Source organism: Watersipora subatra, chromosome 3 (assembly GCF_963576615.1).
Source record: "Watersipora subatra chromosome 3, tzWatSuba1.1, whole genome shotgun sequence".
In the NCBI taxonomy this organism is placed as follows: domain Eukaryota; kingdom Metazoa; phylum Bryozoa; class Gymnolaemata; order Cheilostomatida; family Watersiporidae; genus Watersipora; species Watersipora subatra.
The window spans coordinates 49,369,771-49,390,257 of NC_088710.1; the positions used below are offsets into that span (position 1 = coordinate 49,369,771).

Sequence of the window (20,487 nt, forward strand, 5' to 3'; positions counted from 1 at the left end):
GCCATAATGGTTTATAAAAGCTTGAATGACATTTGTAAGCATTTTGTAAATTGGTCGAGCAAGTATATCTTTACAGCGGTTGGTAACTATAAGCAGACCTTGGTGCACTGTGATACTTTTTCTGATGCTTGACATTGTTTGTGGTTGTTGCTAATACAGGAACTACTTCATTGATATAGGTATATGGCAAGGTCACCCGAAAGAGGTTGATGTAGATAAAACATAGACCACTGTTGCCACCAGTGATAGACTGGTGGCAACACCGCAACGAACAACAGTACCGCCGCTAGCAACAAGATGATTAGCAGTGTCAGCATCAACACTAATAAAGCCAAGGTTGCCATTGATTCGAATGCTGGTAACGAGACTGAATAGGTTGAAGTGGTTGAGGCTAAAATGTGTGAAAAAACTGATGATATTGAGCCAGAGCCAGAACTAATTGAACAGCATATTACGGAGGTGACAAAGGTAGAGGTACTTCCAGTGCTGATAAAGTCAAACTCCAGTCAAGCTATCGTTATATGGGAAGATCGTTCCATGCACTTTAAGGACCTGACCAAAGATAGAATTTTTGGGCCGACCCTCGAATCTAAGCCAGAATTTACATTAACAAGTGATTTAAAAAAAAGTTTGATCAGCAGTGAGTTCCATTGACCGACCATCAGGCAAGCTTTGCTTAATCACATTTGCCTAACTTCGAACATCCACGAATGCCAATAAGCCTGTATGTGCACATAGGCTTTGTGTTTATTAGTAGGCTACTGCAATTTGCCTGTGGCATGATATCAGCCAAATCAGCTTAGACAAAGGGTATGTTATATATATATAAACTGACTGGCACATCAAACCTCTCCATTGACAAGTATTTGAAGATGGCGACACCTACCAAATATATATGTAGCCGAACAAAAGTGACTTCATGGGCAATACAGAGTCCTCAATCACGGTGACGCAGAAGCAAGTGCTCCAACTGAGCAACTCCAAACACAAATCTATCACAATAAAATTGACCCGAGATGCAGACTGTGCTAGGATGCAACAGAGTGTGGTACACAGAAGTCTATGTGATGAGTATGGCCTCAACAAACCACAACCCTGGTGGAAATCTCCTGATATGGTTAATGGGAGTGAAAATGCTAAGCTCCTCTGGCCCTTCTACACCCGAGCTGACAAGTATGTTTTGGCAAACCAGCCAGATATTGTAGTGGTGGACGAGGAGAGCAATAGGGGTATTATAACAAATATAGCAATAGCAGTGCCCAATGACTATGACATAGCGAGCAAAGAAAAGGAAAAAGTGGAGAAATATCTCTTACTCGGAGAGTGGATTGAAAAGTGCTGGCTGTAAGAACAAATGTAATTTCGGTAGTCATTGAAGCGTTGAGTGCAATAACACCTGCGCGTCATATACAGCTTGCTCAAAGACAGGCAACAATGGACATAAATAATTTACAAAAAACTGCACTGACGGGTGCTTAAAGGTAAGTGCGTGGCGAGTGCTCAAACTCCCAAGCATCTGGTAGAAAACCTTTACTTGAGTAAAGATTACCCCACTTGGGTTACTGGGATGAAGAGATAATTTTTTTCGATTATATATACATGCATATATATTAAATATAATAATATATATACACATATGTGGCGGAACATAATATACATATAATTATATATTCTTGTTGTTGCTGTTAGAAACACTAATTTTGGGAAGAATAATAAAAAAAGAACACTCAATACACTAAATGTGGAAATAATTTTCAAATGAAACTAAATTATCTGAGAATTAAAAACTTGATTAAGTAATAGTGAGTATCTAAATGCTGAGCGAAATGCACTAGATTACGTTGAAGCAAAATGAGACAAATTTTTAGCTTGGCTTCAGACCCATGGTTCCTGACCTCGTCGGAGGTACTGAATCCTACAATTAGCATACGTACATCCATCGAACTTTTTTGTTGTAGCTATACGTATATATTATTTTAATAGATCAAACAATACGCACTACCTCCGCAGACCTGCCAACCCAAGAGTGGGGCAATGCGTGAGATTTGGTTTTGGGGCAAGTATCAATGATAGTATATATAAAATTGTGGAAATTGGGGCAAAAATCTCCCGGATTTTCATTTTTTCTTTGGGGTGATTGCGTGAATCTCCCGCCCAATGCGTGAGAGTTGGCAGGTATGTACCTCCGCCAACTCCTAAGAATGCTAAACCAAATCTCTAAGATTTGACCAAACAGAAGAAACATTGTTTTACATGCATCAACGATTGGTTTTATGTGATAATCATTTCTAACGCGTATGATAAGCTAAGTTAATAGAATCCTATAATTTAGACAGTCATCAAACATCTTTCTGTTGGCAGATACGTGTAAACAAACACCAACATATAAACGTACAGAGTAATGCTTGGCAGCGATAAACGATTTTAGGAGTGTTATAATCGGAGTCGCTAAAGCTAGACTTACAATGAACGCTAGATAGCATCAACGGCGCCTCATAGTCGAGTAGACAACTTCGAGGAGAGAGATGAAGTCGCTTGAATCATAAATACATGTATAATAAATAAATATCAACAGCCAAACTAAGGGTGTTGTGTGGTGTAAACAATATTGAAAGTTTGAAACTGATTTATTATTTTTTTATTTACAGGTTACAAGTACATGAAAGCAACAGCAGTTCTCATGGTAAACCTGCTATTTGAATACAGCGAAACTGACAAGAATGACACGCACCATTTTGGTTAAAAGATTAACAACTGTACAACTAATTACAATGTTTACAAGCTCATTCTAACAAAAATTGAGACAAGAATAAACTGCTACACAAATTGCTTATGCATAATTCTAAAAAACTGGGCTCTTTTCTGAGTTTTGAAAAGCTGCAAAACAGAATCTGGATTATTGCTGTTGAGCTCAGGGTTTCCCATCAACTGTATCTACAACACATAATACATTCAACTCAATTCTTCACTTTCGATTAACTATGCAACCGTACATTAATAATTTGCTGATGAACCAAGTTGTCTATTGTCATTGAGTTAGTTTACGGTCAATTAGTAAGGGATATTACCAGCAATGAGTTAGTTTACTATCAACCAGTAAAGGATATTACTAGCTATGAGTAAGTTTATAGTCAACTTTCAAAGGATAATTACCAATTGCTGTTTCTTATCCAGTTCTCCTTTCTTGTCATGCAGATCTGAAGTTTTGTGGTCAAGGAATAAATAGCATAAAAACATACAGAACCTTCGACCATTTTGTCACATTTGGCCACCTTTGTCCCATTTTTCCTACTTGTAGTCTCAGAGCTGACTCAGTACTTGATCTCAGAACTGGGTAGCTGACAATTATCTGCTGCACCTAGATAACCAAATGTTGATAGTTATTTTAATTGCAAGCAGATTCCGTTCTGTCGTTAGCAACCTCTGACACGCAACAGATACTGTAGGTAAGTACCTCAACTAATAATTTTATATTCCCAAAACATTCCACAAATGTTCCAAAAAATCTGAGAAACGTTTCATTGCAATGTTTTCACAAGATAATGTGCACTTTTATTTTGCACCTTCTTAACTTTTCGGCAAGGTTGTGGTATATGTTAGTAGGAGGAGAGCGTCATAGTTCACAAGTGAAGAATGCCATAGATGTGCCATAGATGTGCAGTTATACAACAACCATGGTTGGATCTATGAATGATTAGCCTAAGACCTTTATCCAGCTTTAAAACAAATCAGCTTATTAAAGGCTTTTTAAGCAGTCCTAATGCTATGTTATAAAGTGGAACAACGATAGACAAAAATCTATGAGATCAAAGATAGAGTCTGAGGTAAGGCTTTATGCACAGCATCTAATTATTCAAGTAAGTTTTTTCCTACAACAACAAACTAGTGTTCTTTGATGAAAAAGGGAAGAAAGCTTTAGGATACAGATGAGAAACTCGATAATGTTGACATCCCAGAGACAGTCGTAATAAATATCCATCCCATCCTGGCAATCCTTCTCTTGCAAATACTTGAACGCTCCAATATAGTCTGGCTCCTCAAAGAACTGAGACAGGAGAACTGCAGCCTGGGTATAATGCTTCAAATCTACACAGCACTTGACCAGCCGAGTGTAGACCTGCAGTAGCAACAGCGCAGGTAATATCAGAATGTACCGTCCATAACACCTGCATAAACTGCAGACTAAAGCTACCTAGCTTATAAACATTGGCAAGGGGCTAAACATTACCTACACAAAGCGTATCTGCATGTTTCCACACAGAAGTATGTAGTGTTATAGTTCACAAATTTTGCCTTTAACACATTAATGCATCTATGAAAAATCCACTCAAGTTCTTTTTTATTTAAACTGGTTACTGTCACCATGGACAGATTGTCATTGCTGTCTATTTAGCCATCATGAAGGTAGATAGGGTTAGCTTTTATGAAACAAAGATTTTAAAACTCTACACTATCATTACTTAAAGTATCGTTATATTTGCTAAAAAACCTACACAGTGGTGTAATATTTGACACAATGCTATAATAGTGCTAATATTGAGTCAAAAACAAATTTACATCAATGTCCTCTTGTATGCATTTTGTGTGCTGATATGATAAGCTGGTTACTACACACTTTTACTGTTGCCTAATCAACTCCTCGCATGAGTCCATAAAGTAAAAATTAAAAAAAATCATTTTTACACTTCTATATCGGGTACAATAATGAATTCTGCTGAGCTGTTTTGGCAATATCTAATTACCGGTAAGTTTGATACAAAACAATGTTAAAATAGCAGCATATTTTTACTCATGATTGATCAGTAGCCAAACACAGACTCTAGTTCTTTAGTACTCAGTACTTAAAGACTATATTTTATAAACATTATTATAAACGTATTATTACATTGGAAGTAGTGTTTATATGATGAATATCAGTCAGGCTATCTTACATAAAGTGTTATGAATACCTTGCATAACACTGGAAGAAAGATGATGTGCTAATAATACATTATTTATGTGCATTCATTAAGTCAAGTGGATAGCTAGATATACAGCCATAATCTTTACTCTAATAAGAGTCCGTCCGCCTGAAGCCAGGCTTAGAGGCTGGGAAAAAACATCGCTTTTAATAGGATTCGAACTCACAACCTTTGACTTGGTAGACCACACTGTACCACTGCACCAATCGACAGCCTTACCACATTTTAGAATAACCGTGGAGTTACTTATTACACCTGCCGATTTCTCATGGTCTACCCATGAACTAGTAACAATAATTCACATTTGGCTCGCGCTGCAGAACAATTATAAATTATTTAATAAGGAAATACTCCAGATTCATATATAGGTGCAATCTTGCAAACATTTTTGCAAAATGGACAGACATTGCTACCATGACACCTCCATTAAAGCTGATACCAACTATGTACCTGGCTTCCTACCTGAAAATTAATTATATTTACAAAAGGATGAAGGACTTTCACTGGCTACGATATAAAAAAAATTCATATGCTACCATAGCTGAGGTACTGATAGAGCAGCCAGGGTGTATATACCAGATGCCCACCTCATTGTCGAAGACAAAGCCTGAGATTGGTTGCATGAAATGATTGCTAGCAACGCTCGCAGTACGTAGGTACCACTTCAATGCATCCTCGCGATTTCCCAAGGCTAAAATAAAAAAGTCAACAAGCGGATAGAGTAAATAGACTTATACAAGTACAGAGTACAGACAACACTCAATAAAAAGCACCAAAATATATTCAAAGAAGAATTAAAAGATAGTGCCATGTTTATTAAAGGCTGGTTCAGACAATATCGCTGTATGTGGATGTTCACCACACAATACTTGGGTGATCGTCTGTGATAACATTGTTCACACTATTAAAAACCCATCCGTCCTTACATCAAGAATTAGTCTACGGCAGAGCAATACTAGTCCCGCAGCAACTGGTACGAAAGAACAAATATATCAAGAAATCCACGACAGCCAATAACCGCCATCGAAGTGGTGCACATTGTACTGGCTAGCGTGGATACTACACGGGACTATTGGAAAGGTTTGACAGCTATGATCTTTCCCAAAATACCAGCGTTGCTTTGGCGATCCCATCAATTTATGGGGCACATTGTCAACAGATAATTTCTGAGAGGACAACCCCGACATACGACAGGATAGTGTGAACCAGCCTTTAGAGTTTAGTGCTGCTCGAATGGCTGGGAAGGGTCTGACTGATACCTCTTGAAACAATAACTGATATTAACTACAATTATAGATGAATGATTATATATTATGATATTATAGATATACATATTATATATATATATGAATATATACCTATACTATATATATAATATATATTATATATGAGATATTACAAAATGCTACATATTACAGCAACTTAATACGGAACTGAAAAGAAAACAGCCAGTCTCAGTCTGTAAGCAAGATGCACTCTTCTCACCATATTGTATTTCAGCGTAGGTCTTTAACCAGGTAGACTGAAGAGGGTTGATAGAGAGGGCGTGCTGCACGAGTTGTACCATCAGTTCTTTGATGTAAGGCCCATCCAGTGTATTCAGCATGTTGTTTCTGGAAGCCATGACACAAGTTAGGCAACTGCCTTTAACGATTTTCAGCAAAGTCCATAGAATGACTTCTTACTAACCATGGAGTTACTATAATATACATTTTAATCAACAATATACTCACGATATGGCATCAGGCCAGACAGCGCAGAAGTTGTTGGTTCTATCGATGTCTATGTCACTATTTGTGAGGTTGTAGATGCGAGTGAGGAGAGAGATGAGAACAGACAACACCAGTGGCTCCTACAGAGTATATACAGAACTTGTTTAATCCTGTATTGAGTCGCTATAACTGGTGCAGCAGTATCTAATTTAACCTGATCAACATTAGATATCCACAAATGTCTTACCGAGTAACAATAGATACGACCACACACAAACATGTCTAGCCAACTTTGCAATGATTTAACTAGCATAAAAAGTAGCATCAAAAGTTAAGATTTCTACGAAGGACGAGTTAATTTTTCTAACTTACAACCTATTATTTAAATAGCAAATAATACAATTAAATGTATTTTTCAGCATACTGCACAGGAAGTGTCTGTCTTATCGCCTGACTAAAGTCCTGGCTACACGTACCAATAAAGTGCATCGCTGACACTACTGTAGATATTTATTGTGGCTATGCATAGCAGTGCTACTAAACAATGCGTTATATCGATGAATAGATTGACCAATAAGGATTGGCCTCAGTTGTGGTAAAGGCCATGACGTCCTTGTTGGATTTTCTAGTACAGCTATTGATGTATCATCAGGATATTTGTATCATAACATGGATCATCAATTATTTATGATAGCAATAGCGTTTGTATTGATATATTTTGCTAATAAAAATTCTACACGTTAATGATGAAAACAGCCAAATGAAAAAATACTTCAGTTTATGACAAATTAGACTAAAGAAAAACATAGATTTTAACATAGTAAATTATCAAAATTATTATTTGAAATGCTTCATAAACAATTTCTATTTATAAGTAGTTATGAATATGTTACAACTGTAAATATCTTTGTTCACATATAAATACTTGTTTTCATGGAGCCCTGTTGTCATCGTTGTTCGAAAGCCAATAAATAAAATTGAATCGAGTTCATGATAATAAACTAACTCAGCCAATCCCAGATGCATTAGTTTCATCTTTATCGATATAGACCAACATGTTCATTTCGAAATAAGGCATTGACAATGCGTTGCCGATACAAATGACACATTCCATCGGTGTGTGCCGATGTAGCCTTAGACAGTTAGAAACATATGAAAGCTGGTAAATGGCATACGGAGAGCCAACATGCCGTATATTCCCGAAAAGGCACATGCCCTTTTTAAGAAGTAGGAATTGCTACCATATTTAGCCTGAGAGAGGAAGGAAGCATCTAGACAATCAAAAACTTTTTCTATTTCAGATTAGATATGCAGAAGAAAACAATACATTATACATATTATTATATTATACACTATATAGCGTTAAATATTATATATATTATAATATTATTATACAATATACATATACATACATTGACAGTTAGGATAAACTTTTTGTATGTCTCCTTGGGCAGCATTGCCTGATTTCCAAGACGAACTCTCTTGCCGGTGTTCTGCTGCAAAAAGATGTAGACTGATGTGTCCCAGAGGACCTTGGCCGGCGCCTTGGCATGCTGTACTCCAGGTAGCTCTTTGCACACATTGATCAGCTGTCTCGCGTACTACAATGGTAAAGGTTGAGGCCATGCTCTATTACAATACCTTTACCAGATCTGATTGAATCAGGAAGTCTTACCAGAACTGTAACAGATGGATTTGGAACAAATGTTTGTTTTTAGTCACCAACAGGAAATGTCATTATACATTGAAGAATAGCATTAGTCATGAGATCTGTTCCAACAGCACAAAATAACATTGCGCAGATGAAAGTTTCTTTTTTGTCATATATTTTTTATTTAGCTAAGTAGTTTGATATCTAGTGTTGGATATACTAGACCAGTGGTTCTTAACCTTGTTGGACGTACTGAATCCCACCCATTTTCAAATGAGCTTTCACCCCACCCTTCTTCATTGAAATATAAAAATGATTTTTTTCCATATTCAAAACAGATATGTTTTACTGGCGCGCATAATGAACAGTACTACCAGTGTGCACACCAGTTCATTTTGCGCACCAACTGTGTGTTCCAAGAGCGAAACCATTACAATGCATGAACTCACAATAAATTACTGTGATTATCTTGTCTAAAACCTGGTTTCCATATGACAGCGCAAGGCGCGCAACAAAGCGCACGACGTCGTGCGTGGGCCAGCTGTGATAAGGAAACGTCAACGCACGACGATCGCGTGACGTGTGTACGCTGATCGCAAGTATCCAACAGAATGGATCCTTGCGATGGGTGCGCGCGATGTATCCCACAATACACCGTTAGACCTTTTGAACCTATCCCACAATTCAACCGGAGGGCTGTTTTTTGAAGAAATCGGTCTCCCGTACAAAAGAGTAACCCTGGTTTTCATATGACAGCGCAATTTCGCAACGGAGGGCTGTTTTTCCGAAGAAATCCATCTCTCCTACGAAAAAGTAAGGAAATTATCCACACTGTCCAAAGCAAGCATGGCGCCTACGCGCGACATAAAAACACTTCATCGCGGCCCAAGAAATGCATTGCGCACGATCACTGGGCGGCGCACGATCATTGCGCTGTCATATGGAAACCAGGCTTAAGAGATGACCTTGCAAATCAATGTGAGTTCCGCTATTGCCTTTAAGAGACCTCCACTAGTCTCAAGGGTTGCAAGGCAAACCAGTCACAAGCAACCCTTGAGACCGACTCACCATTTCCTGGAGCTCAATCGAACTCAGGTTAAGAACGACTGTACTAGGAAAAGCCTCTGCCTATCATACACAAACACATCTGGCTCTTCCCTAGGCTTACAACTAGGAAGCTATTGAATAACTCGCTACTAAAGGAGAGTATTTATAATAGCGACAGGTAGTGCAGGTGATAATTGCAGTTAGGTTATGCAAAGGTCACAGACATCTTCATAGAGGCAGCGACAGAAAGCGCAAGTGGTGGTGGAAGATTACTAACATGATATACTCAAACCACTTAACTCATAGTAGCGAAAAGTTTTCTCGACTTATCCCTATAAGCATTCACACAGAGAGCTATTTCTGTTAAAGAGAAACAACTTCAAGTCTGGTATTTCAATAGAGAGCAACCGAGTTCAAGTCTATCATTTATTACTCAAAACTGAAATACAAGCACAAACTAATAATCTCTTACCATCAGAAGTGCCTCGTACCAATCCATTGCAGATAACTAAACAATAAAAATATATCGCTAAAAGGCGATGCAATCAGCCGTATCACATACTTCAAAGAATAACAGCGTAAAAAAGAGATAGAGAAGGACTGAAAGAGGCTGTCAGGAGGTAATAATAATAATAAGAATGCTACCTCTGTGAAAGCGACTCTAGTGTCATGCAGTGAAGACAGGTACTCCCAGTCTTTGGAGAGTAGCAGGTGAGATACGCACTCCATAACAAGACTTTCATGAGGAAATATGTCTGTCAAAATAGAGGATCAGGTGAGATATATATAAATATACTGATTAGTGCGTAAGATAAGTTGTTGTCAAGATAGACTTCTTGAAAGAGAGTTTATTTATTATTATTATCCCACGACCAAACGAGCGGAGCGAAGTTTGAGAGTTTTTATGATAAATGCATGTGCACACAACTTACGAAAATTATTCATCAACATTGAGATGAACCCTTGTTTTGAAATCTCATCAACAAATTTAACCATCGTTTTGTAGAGTCGTTAAATGTATAATAACGATACAAAACACATTTACGCCTATTTAAATATGTTATCAAGTCTTTGTAAACCGTCGGCATTATCTTAAAACTTACCCATCTGATCGGATTATACACAAATAGACAGATTAATTTGGACGAAATCGCCATAAAACGCTTGAAAAGCTTGGTTTAATAAAAGTTAAGACCGGCCTACGATACACCAATAAAGCCGTGCGACAGATAGTAGAACTATTTAGCAGTGTGCATTCCACGAGAAAACCGTGCTCATTTCATCAGTCTATGGCATTGTTTACTTGTAATCGAATTTATTCGAAGGGTTCTGTAATAAACATAGACCGTTTGAGGCGTAAACCGAATTACAGGTACGAAATTGTGGTACACAGTTTATCAGCCTGGGTTTTTGTCCAATCACCGAAGGTTTCATTTTTAAAACGTTAGCCGAAATTCTTTACAACTTATGTACAAGCTAGGGCGGAACTACAACACCCCTTTATGACGAGAACATTTTTTATTTTGCTGCAGTTTCAGACGCGTGAATGCTCATACCTAGGGTAAAATTTATAAACAATAGACTTCGGCATAAATGACATTTGGACCGCCTATTGTTAAACCGAAAACAGTCATGTTTTGAGCTTGTTACTGGTGGTAAGTGATCCCAATATGATTTTCTGATTTAATTACTCTTCATTCCTTTGGTGTTGTGAAATAAAAAGTGACAGAAAGGATAATATAATTGAAATAATGAAAAGCGGTGTTGATTTTTGTATCAAGTAATACTAAAATGCAATATCATAAATTAAATGTTTGATCATGTTTACTGATTAATCCACATATTATTATTATACTATCATATTATTGATTATCAGCAGTAACAGTGATGTCAGACTTTTTGCCCTACAGCCCATGAGATCGGGTCATTTGTTGTTAGGATGACAAATGACATTGAAATTGACAACGCCCTGTGATTGGATGCCGAAATCTATTGTTTATAAATTTCACCCATAGTGCTGCACGATAACACGATATAATTCGATATGACAATATATTTCAGTGGATGATTTTATATTTGGTCAGTTTTAAAATCGATATGAATATCGAAGCCGATATTTTATTGAAATATCAGCTTATTTTATTTTGCAAAAATGGAGTTGTCTATTTTCTTTATTGTAACGAAGTGACAACTCCTATTTTTCAACCAAAATTAACCAATATCCTCTCATATTATTCATGTTAAAGTCTAACACTATATATCGAAAGAAGACAACTCCAATGTTCGATATTCGATATATTTTGAGACCAAATAATCAAATGTACATGCAGAGATATTGTGCAGCGCTACTCATACTTGCTTTATGTTAAAGATCGCTATCAAAACCATTCTACATTCAACGCAGCCAACTTTCAAACTGTGTATAGTACACATTAGCTTGCCATTTTACTTCTAATTTTGCATTTCAGAGTTATAATAAACATATTTCCGTATTGTTGTTGAATTACATACATTACAGTAGATTAGGCCTACAGCTCTATAACACTTTTATAACAGCTTTTATTTTGCTGCAGTTTGCAGAAATCTTCCAGACGCGTGAACCCTCATACTTGCTTTCTGTTAAAGATCGCTATCAATACCATTCTACATTCAACACAACCAACTTTCAAACTGTGTATAGTACACATTAGCTTGCCATTTTACATCTACTTTTGCATTTCAGTTATAATAAACATATTTCCGTATTGTTGTTGTTAAAATACATACATTACAGTAGGTTAGGCCTACAGCTTAAATTAATTTTTTTTATCGTTGTAAAACTGGTTTGAGATAGTAGTAGATTAGGTGTGATTTTTTGTGTGATTAGGTGTGATTTATTATTGTATTAAACCAAGCTTTTCAAGCTATTTCTAGAACATTTATATTTCAATTTCTATTTCAAACAAGTCTCATTTACACTATACTCTGTCAATTCTTGCTGAGAACTACTTTTTCAACAATCAACAATACCCTTTATTTTTTCCATTATCACTTTGGTCGTGGGCTGTATGACAGTGGAATTTCTAGTTTAGTTATTGTGATTGATATTGATCATATGCTTGTTAAAATTTAAAAAAAACAGTTTATTAATTTACATGCATAAAAGCTATCAAACTAATCAGAGGTTTTGACCCTGAAGATGAGAAAAGTTACACACTCTAGTCCAAAGCCCTTGCTGATCCCAATAAAAAATCAGGCTGAATATTGTTATATATACATATTCTGTACGAACCTTTTGTGAACTTACTATGAGAAAACTTTCTACTAAAAAGAAAATTTATTTCCTAAATGCAGATTTTAAGGTATTAAAAAACAAGTTTCTCATTGTATTGGTATAAAAGTATAATTTTAATGACAAACCAATTAGATGAGCTATTACCAAAAACAAGTTTTAGCTCATGACGAACTTTCCACAACGAATGTCACCAAGTTGGGTGTATCCCTGGCATTTGGATAAATATCAAAATTATATCAAAAATGTTACACAGAAATATTCCCATGTAAATGTTTTTTGATAATTTTATTATGTCAATTACAAAGGGTAGCATATTTTACAGATGACTACAATGCTGCCACCACAACAAAAATTGAAACAAAACATAAAAGCAATTGTAATTAGACATATGTCAAGATAACTACTATGACGATAGCAAAATAATGCTAGGATTATGCAAAATAAAAACGTAAAACAGCGAGCTCTAACGGAACTAGTTAACATAAAGAGATTATCTTATTTAAAGTTAATTCTTGATCATCACATCACACCTACATGAAACCCATATTCAAATTTTTAGGACCCATATTCAAATTTTTAGGACCCATATTCATTTGAATCAGAGAGCCAGTGTGTTACTGGGAATATTGTGGTATTTATACAAAGTACATCTATTTTCTATCTATAAACTATTAATCTAAAATTTCAAGCATAAAAAATCCACTTCACAGTGGATTTGAACTGAGGACCTCCAGTTTTAACCACTAGCTTAACCACTAGGCCGAGCGGCCACACTGCTATACAATGCAAAATTTGTTTTCGTATAGAAGCGCCCGGCATTCAGTAGTGCTAGCCCTGAAAGCAATGCCGAGCATTCAGTAGTGCTAGCCCTAAAAGCAATGCCGTGCATTCAGTAGTGCTAGCCCTGAAAGCAATGCAGGGCATTCAGTAGTGCTAGCCCTTAAAGCAATGCCAGGCATTCAGTAGTGCTAGCCCTGAAAGCAATGTCGGGCATTCAGTAGTGCTAGCCCTTGAAGCAATGCCGGGCATTCAGTAGTGCTAGCCCTGAAAGCAACGCCGGGCATTCAGTAGTGCTAGCCCTGAAAGCAATGCCGAGCATTCAGTAGTGCTAGCCCTAAAAGCAATGCCGAGCATTCAGTAGTGCTAGCCCTGAAAGCAATGCCGAGCATTCAGTAGTGCTAGCCCTAAAAGCAATGCCGTGCATTCAGTAGTGCTAGCCCTGAAAGCAATGCAGGGCATTCAGTAGTGCTAGCCCTTAAAGCAATGCCAGGCATTCAGTAGTGCTAGCCCTGAAAGCGATGTCGAGCATTCAGTAGTGCTAGCCCTTAAAGCAATGCCGGGCATTCAGTAGTGCTAGCCCTGAAAGCAATGCCGAGCATTCAGTAGTGCTAGCCCTGAAAGCAATGCCGAGCATTCAGTAGTGCTAGCCCTAAAAGCAATGCCGTGCATTCAGTAATGCTAGCCCTGAAAGCAATGCAGGGCATTCAGTAGTGCTAGCCCTTAAAGCAATGCCAGGCATTCAGTAGAGCCAGCCCTGAAAGCAATGTCGGGCATTCAGTAGTGCTAGCCCTTAAAGCAATGCCGGGCATTCAGTAGTGCTAGCCCTGAAAGCAATGCCGGGCATTCAGTAGTGCTAGCCCTGAAAGCAATGCCGAGCATTCAGTAGTGCTAGCCCTAAAAGCAATGCCGTGCATTCAGTAGTGCTAGCCCTGAAAGCAATGCAGGGCATTCAGTAGTGCTAGCCCTTAAAGCAATGCCAGGCATTCAGTAGTGCTAGCCCTGAAAGCAATGTCGGGCATTCAGTAGTGCTAGCCCTTAAAGCAATGCCGGGCATTCAGTAGTGCTAGCCCTAAAAGCAATGCCGAGCATTCAGTAGTGCTAGCCCTAAAAGCAATGCAGGGCATTCAGTAGTGCTAGCCCTTAAAGCAATGCCAGGCATTCAGTAGTGCTAGCCCTGAAAGCAATGTCGGGCATTCAGTAGTGCTAGCCCTTAAAGCAATGCCGGGCATTCAGTAGTGCTAGCCCTAAAAGCAATGCCGAGCATTCAGTAGTGCTAGCCCTAAAAGCAATGCCGTGCATTCAGTAGTGCTAGCCCTGAAAGCAATGCAGGGCATTCAGTAGTGCTAGCCCTTAAAGCAATGCCAGGCATTCAGTAGTGCTAGCCCTGAAAGCAATGTCGGGCATTCAGTAGTGCTAGCCCTTGAAGCAATGCCGGGCATTCAGTAGTGCTAGCCCTGAAAGCAACGCCGGGCATTCAGTAGTGCTAGCCCTGAAAGCAATGCCGAGCATTCAGTAGTGCTAGCCCTAAAAGCAATGCCGAGCATTCAGTAGTGCTAGCCCTGAAAGCAATGCCGAGCATTCAGTAGTGCTAGCCCTAAAAGCAATGCCGTGCATTCAGTAGTGCTAGCCCTGAAAGCAATGCAGGGCATTCAGTAGTGCTAGCCCTTAAAGCAATGCCAGGCATTCAGTAGTGCTAGCCCTGAAAGCGATGTCGAGCATTCAGTAGTGCTAGCCCTTAAAGCAATGCCGGGCATTCAGTAGTGCTAGCCCTGAAAGCAATGCCGAGCATTCAGTAGTGCTAGCCCTGAAAGCAATGCCGAGCATTCAGTAGTGCTAGCCCTAAAAGCAATGCCGTGCATTCAGTAATGCTAGCCCTGAAAGCAATGCAGGGCATTCAGTAGTGCTAGCCCTTAAAGCAATGCCAGGCATTCAGTAGAGCCAGCCCTGAAAGCAATGTCGGGCATTCAGTAGTGCTAGCCCTTAAAGCAATGCCGGGCATTCAGTAGTGCTAGCCCTGAAAGCAATGCCGGGCATTCAGTAGTGCTAGCCCTGAAAGCAATGCCGAGCATTCAGTAGTGCTAGCCCTAAAAGCAATGCCGTGCATTCAGTAGTGCTAGCCCTGAAAGCAATGCAGGGCATTCAGTAGTGCTAGCCCTTAAAGCAATGCCAGGCATTCAGTAGTGCTAGCCCTGAAAGCAATGTCGGGCATTCAGTAGTGCTAGCCCTTAAAGCAATGCCGGGCATTCAGTAGTGCTAGCCCTAAAAGCAATGCCGAGCATTCAGTAGTGCTAGCCCTAAAAGCAATGCAGGGCATTCAGTAGTGCTAGCCCTTAAAGCAATGCCAGGCATTCAGTAGTGCTAGCCCTGAAAGCAATGTCGGGCATTCAGTAGTGCTAGCCCTTAAAGCAATGCCGGGCATTCAGTAGTGCTAGCCCTAAAAGCAATGCCGAGCATTCAGTAGTGCTAGCCCTAAAAGCAATGCCGTGCATTCAGTAGTGCTAGCCCTGAAAGCAATGCAGGGCATTCAGTAGTGCTAGCCCTTAAAGCAATGCCAGGCATTCAGTAGTGCTAGCCCTGAAAGCAATGTCGGGCATTCAGTAGTGCTAGCCCTTGAAGCAATGCCGGGCATTCAATAGTGCTAGCCCTGAAAGCAACGCCGGGCATTCAGTAGTGCTAGCCCTGAAAGCAATGCCGAGCATTCAGTAGTGCTAGCCCTAAAAGCAATGCCGAGCATTCAGTAGTGCTAGCCCTGAAAGCAATGCCGAGCATTCAGTAGTGCTAGCCCTAAAAGCAATGCCGTGCATTCAGTAGTGCTAGCCCTGAAAGCAATGCAGGGCATTCAGTAGTGCTAGCCCTTAAAGCAATGCCAGGCATTCAGTAGTGCTAGCCCTGAAAGCGATGTCGAGCATTCAGTAGTGCTAGCCCTTAAAGCAATGCCGGGCATTCAGTAGTGCTAGCCCTGAAAGCAATGCCGAGCATTCAGTAGTGCTAGCCCTGAAAGCAATGCCGAGCATTCAGTAGTGCTAGCCCTAAAAGCAATGCCGTGCATTCAGTAATGCTAGCCCTGAAAGCAATGCAGGGCATTCAGTAGTGCTAGCCCTTAAAGCAATGCCAGGCATTCAGTAGAGCCAGCCCTGAAAGCAATGTCGGGCATTCAGTAGTGCTAGCCCTTAAAGCAATGCCGGGCATTCAGTAGTGCTAGCCCTGAAAGCAATGCCGGGCATTCAGTAGTGCTAGCCCTGAAAGCAATGCCGAGCATTCAGTAGTGCTAGCCCTAAAAGCAATGCCGTGCATTCAGTAGTGCTAGCCCTGAAAGCAATGCAGGGCATTCAGTAGTGCTAGCCCTGAAAGCAATGCAGGGCATTCAGTAGTGCTAGCCCTGAAAGCAATGCCAGGCATTCAGTAGTGCTAGCCCTGAAAGCAATGTCGGGCATTCAGTAGTGCTAGCCCTTAAAGCAATGCCGGGCATTCAGTAGTGCTAGCCCTGAAAGCAACGCCGGGCATTCAGTAGTGCTAGCCCTGAAAGCAATGCCGAGCATTCAGTAGTGCTAGCCCTGAAAGCAATGCCAGGCATTCAGTAGTGCTAGCCCTGAAAGCAATGCTGTGCATTCACCTAGTTATTTACATAAACAGCAACCACTCAAAAATGCATCTCAATCTCACAAGTATTATTTATTTCTGAGGATGTATAACAGCTGTTTGGAGAATCAATAGCTTTTAACATTACATAACTTTGAGGTCTTTGACAAATGGTTGATAGTTTTAGATTAACTAAGCTTACACGCTTAAGGAAACAATAGCCAAGTAGAAGAATTGACATTCACCTGTGGGTGGCCTATGTAAACCACCCAGACAATACAACAAACTTTAATCACAGCGACTTATACATTGGAAAGGAAATGCCATAAATATTAGCCATGTGACCGAGCCTCTTACTTCCCCAATGTAATAGAGACAAGTAAAACACACACCCAGCCTTCCTTTACACGCTTTGAGTGAGCAGAGGAGTGACAAGTACCTGAATCAACTTTAAGTGCACAGAGACATGACTTGACCTTCTTGTCAATGTCAACAACCTGAGGGTTGCTGCCAGATATCTTGGCTGACAGCAGGTTAGAATAAAGAACCTCCCAACGAATTATCTTTGCAATCTTTCCTGACACATCTCTTATAGTTTTATCAGCTGCATTCAGCAATATGACAGCGTGATTGTGTTCCTAAATATAACAACACAGTCTAGTCTATCGGAATATCCTTAAAATTCAGCACAACAAGGTGCACAGGCTGGTGTTCGGCTGTTTAGACTGTTTGGGACGCTTTTGTATCCCTTCCGTCTTTTTGCCATTTTGTTAGTGATGAGTGCATTTTTTGCACTTGAAAAAGTCGCTAATTATAGTGAATATTTGTACTATTACTTAATGTGAAAAAGGATTGTAAACAAGAAACATTAACTTAGAATGAGTGCAGACATTTGAAAAGCAGTATTATTCTCTCAGGTATTGTGAGAAAACTGAAGTGTGTACACATCACCTGCATAGCCACTGATGGTATCACATGGTGACTTTTACAGAATACCAGTGATCTAAACTCTTACCTGTCTAACCACGATTGTACTAACACTTGATATAACTATGGCACCCCAGAGTCACAAACATAACTTAAAGCACAAGACATCACTAAAGCAGCAGGTCTGATGGAAACATCTAGCTGGGTGCTTGAGTCCTTTCATTTAATGCAAGACTGACGACTTTGACTACATCAAACAAATGGTTGAATATTATAAACTATGCACCTTGTTCTCATCAAAACAGCTATGAGTAGAATAAACTGAAAAAGACAATTGACAGGAAGTAGAGGGTATTAATTTCCCTATTAATGGAAATTAAAAGACTAGTGGTCCTTGATATACAACAGCTAATCTGGGGGCGCTGGGACCTAATCACCTTTAAAGGTAGTCAGTTACCTTAACAGAGATGAGCTCCTTAGCTTTCGCAATGAGCACATACGCGCACACGGACGCCACGTCTATTGTCAGCTCCCCAAACAGTCTGTCAAGGTCTTTGGGAAGTTTCCACTAAAATATTTGACAAAAAGCTTTATGTATTTCAGAATTTGGTATGCTGAGAGATATACATGTATATATATATATTAACAATCATCCTGAATGGCTCTTCCACAACCTTGCAGGTAAAATAAAGATGGCTGAATCAACTACAATGTGAGACTTGAGATGGCGCAGATAAGACACCAGCTATAGTTAGTATGATACACAATTAATTCCTATTCGGGTACAACCTCCTTATACTCACAAAGTGTATGCATTAGTTCAAAATTTGAACCCTGCCTGTGGTACTGCAGTAAGTTAACAGAGAAAATATGTATATATGCGTTACAATTACAACAACATTAAACTGTTGAATAAAGAATTTTTATCTTCTAAACAAGCATGTTGATCTCCTCTCTATTCAGTACGTATGTATATATACTGGTCAAATATTGTTAGTAACTTGTTAGCACAAAGAGACTATCTATGAATAGAAAGGTGATGGATAAAATAAATGGTTAGAAAGGTTGTATCCTTCCTAACCATCTCATAGAGAAAGGATGCAACCGTGCCTAATGTGATTCTAAGGAAAATAGAGTTTATCAATTTACTTGAACAAGAACAGTTACAGCTTTGGCTCGTTTCTGTATAAAATGTGACTTTGGAAACGCTAAGTTAAGTGTCATTGAATAGTAAATAAAGAGTTCAGAAGAATACAACATTGCGTTGCATTAGCTGCATTACCATAGATCTGAGAGTGCAAAATTGAGATTTATGATACAGAATATAACAATTGAGTATATTTAGACAAACATCACTACATTACTCATGATAAAAATAAAATATTCTAATAATCTATAAACAGTTAAAGTGGGCGCTGCATGTCTACAACATCTACTTTTCTTTCAGACTCACCAAAATCGCGCAACAAGACTGTCTCATGAGGAGACAGTAGAATAGGCACTGTGGCTCCTGTAGTAGTATTGTAAATGGGTACTGTAGTACTAGTGTGAATGGGTACTGTAGTATTAGTGTGAATGGGTACTGTAGTATTAGTGTGAATGGGTACTGTAGTATTAGTGTGAATGGGTACTGTAGTACTAGTGTGAATGGGTACTGTAGTATTAGTGTAAATGGGTACTGTAGTATTAGTGTGAATGGGTGCTGTAGTATTAGTGTGAATGGGTACTGTAGTATTAGTGTGAATGGGTACTGTAGTATTAGTGTGAATGGGTACTGTAGTATTAGTGTGAATGGGTACTGTAGTATTAGTGTGAATGGGTACTGTAGTAGTACCGTAGAAAGGACGCTGTAGCTAATGTAGTAGCACCACAGCTACTTTATTAGAACTATAGAATAGGTACCACAAGATATTGTAGTAGCATGGTAGAATGGGTATTGTAGATGCATGCTAAGGCTACTTACATAGTCAATAACAACCTTGAGATTACCCTGGGCATGCATTGTACATAGAAGGGTCCAAATCTCATCCTGATTGAATGTGCTAGCCAGAATCGAGTCTGATGAGTCATAGCTCTCCCTGTCTATATAACATACAGCAATAAGTGTGAAAACAAGCATAGCAGTAACTACGTATAGTACGTCAGAACATGCTGACTTATAATATGCATGGATAGTAATGTATATATAAGGTGTTCAACCAGCTGTCTGCATAAAGATAGACATACTACTGCTACAGCTTGATATTATGCTATATAAACCTATATCAAGCTGTTTTACATTATAATCTATCTATCTTGTATCTATGTAAATCTCAGTGTCTGTGTGTGGTGTGTATGTCCAGCTATACCGATTAAAGTCTAGTAACGCATTGCAGTGGATTAGAACTTCGAACCGCCAGTTCACAAGGCAACAAACCAATCCGTTTATTTAAGCTAGACAGGAAATAATGGATTCATTGGGCAGGTACTCATTACGTTGGTTAAAATACGCACAACAATGCTGTGTTATGCGCAACGTCACTAAAGTTTGATCTCACGGCTTTTATTAGTAAGTTT

The 20,487-nt window shown here is 39.0% G+C and overlaps 1 protein-coding gene across 1 annotated transcript in view; it reads right to left on the reverse strand.

The window, feature by feature from the left end:
* Positions 1 to 2,670: 2,670 nt before the first annotated feature.
* The window catches only part of LOC137391095 (integrator complex subunit 8-like), a 41,796-nt gene continuing 23,979 nt past the window's right edge, over positions 2,671 to 20,487 (reverse strand). Inside the window, exons 12-22 of the mRNA XM_068077451.1 lie at positions 19,895 to 20,013; positions 18,389 to 18,499; positions 17,444 to 17,642; positions 10,017 to 10,126; positions 8,086 to 8,274; positions 6,695 to 6,813; positions 6,447 to 6,574; positions 5,549 to 5,652; positions 3,925 to 4,117; positions 3,154 to 3,197; positions 2,671 to 2,934 (exon numbers count right to left, since the gene is read on the reverse strand). Coding sequence (XP_067933552.1) covers positions 2,818 to 2,934; positions 3,154 to 3,197; positions 3,925 to 4,117; positions 5,549 to 5,652; positions 6,447 to 6,574; positions 6,695 to 6,813; positions 8,086 to 8,274; positions 10,017 to 10,126; positions 17,444 to 17,642; positions 18,389 to 18,499; positions 19,895 to 20,013 — 1,433 coding nt within the window. The 3' untranslated portion in view covers positions 2,671 to 2,817. The remainder of the gene's footprint in view (positions 2,935 to 3,153; positions 3,198 to 3,924; positions 4,118 to 5,548; positions 5,653 to 6,446; positions 6,575 to 6,694; positions 6,814 to 8,085; positions 8,275 to 10,016; positions 10,127 to 17,443; positions 17,643 to 18,388; positions 18,500 to 19,894; positions 20,014 to 20,487) is intronic.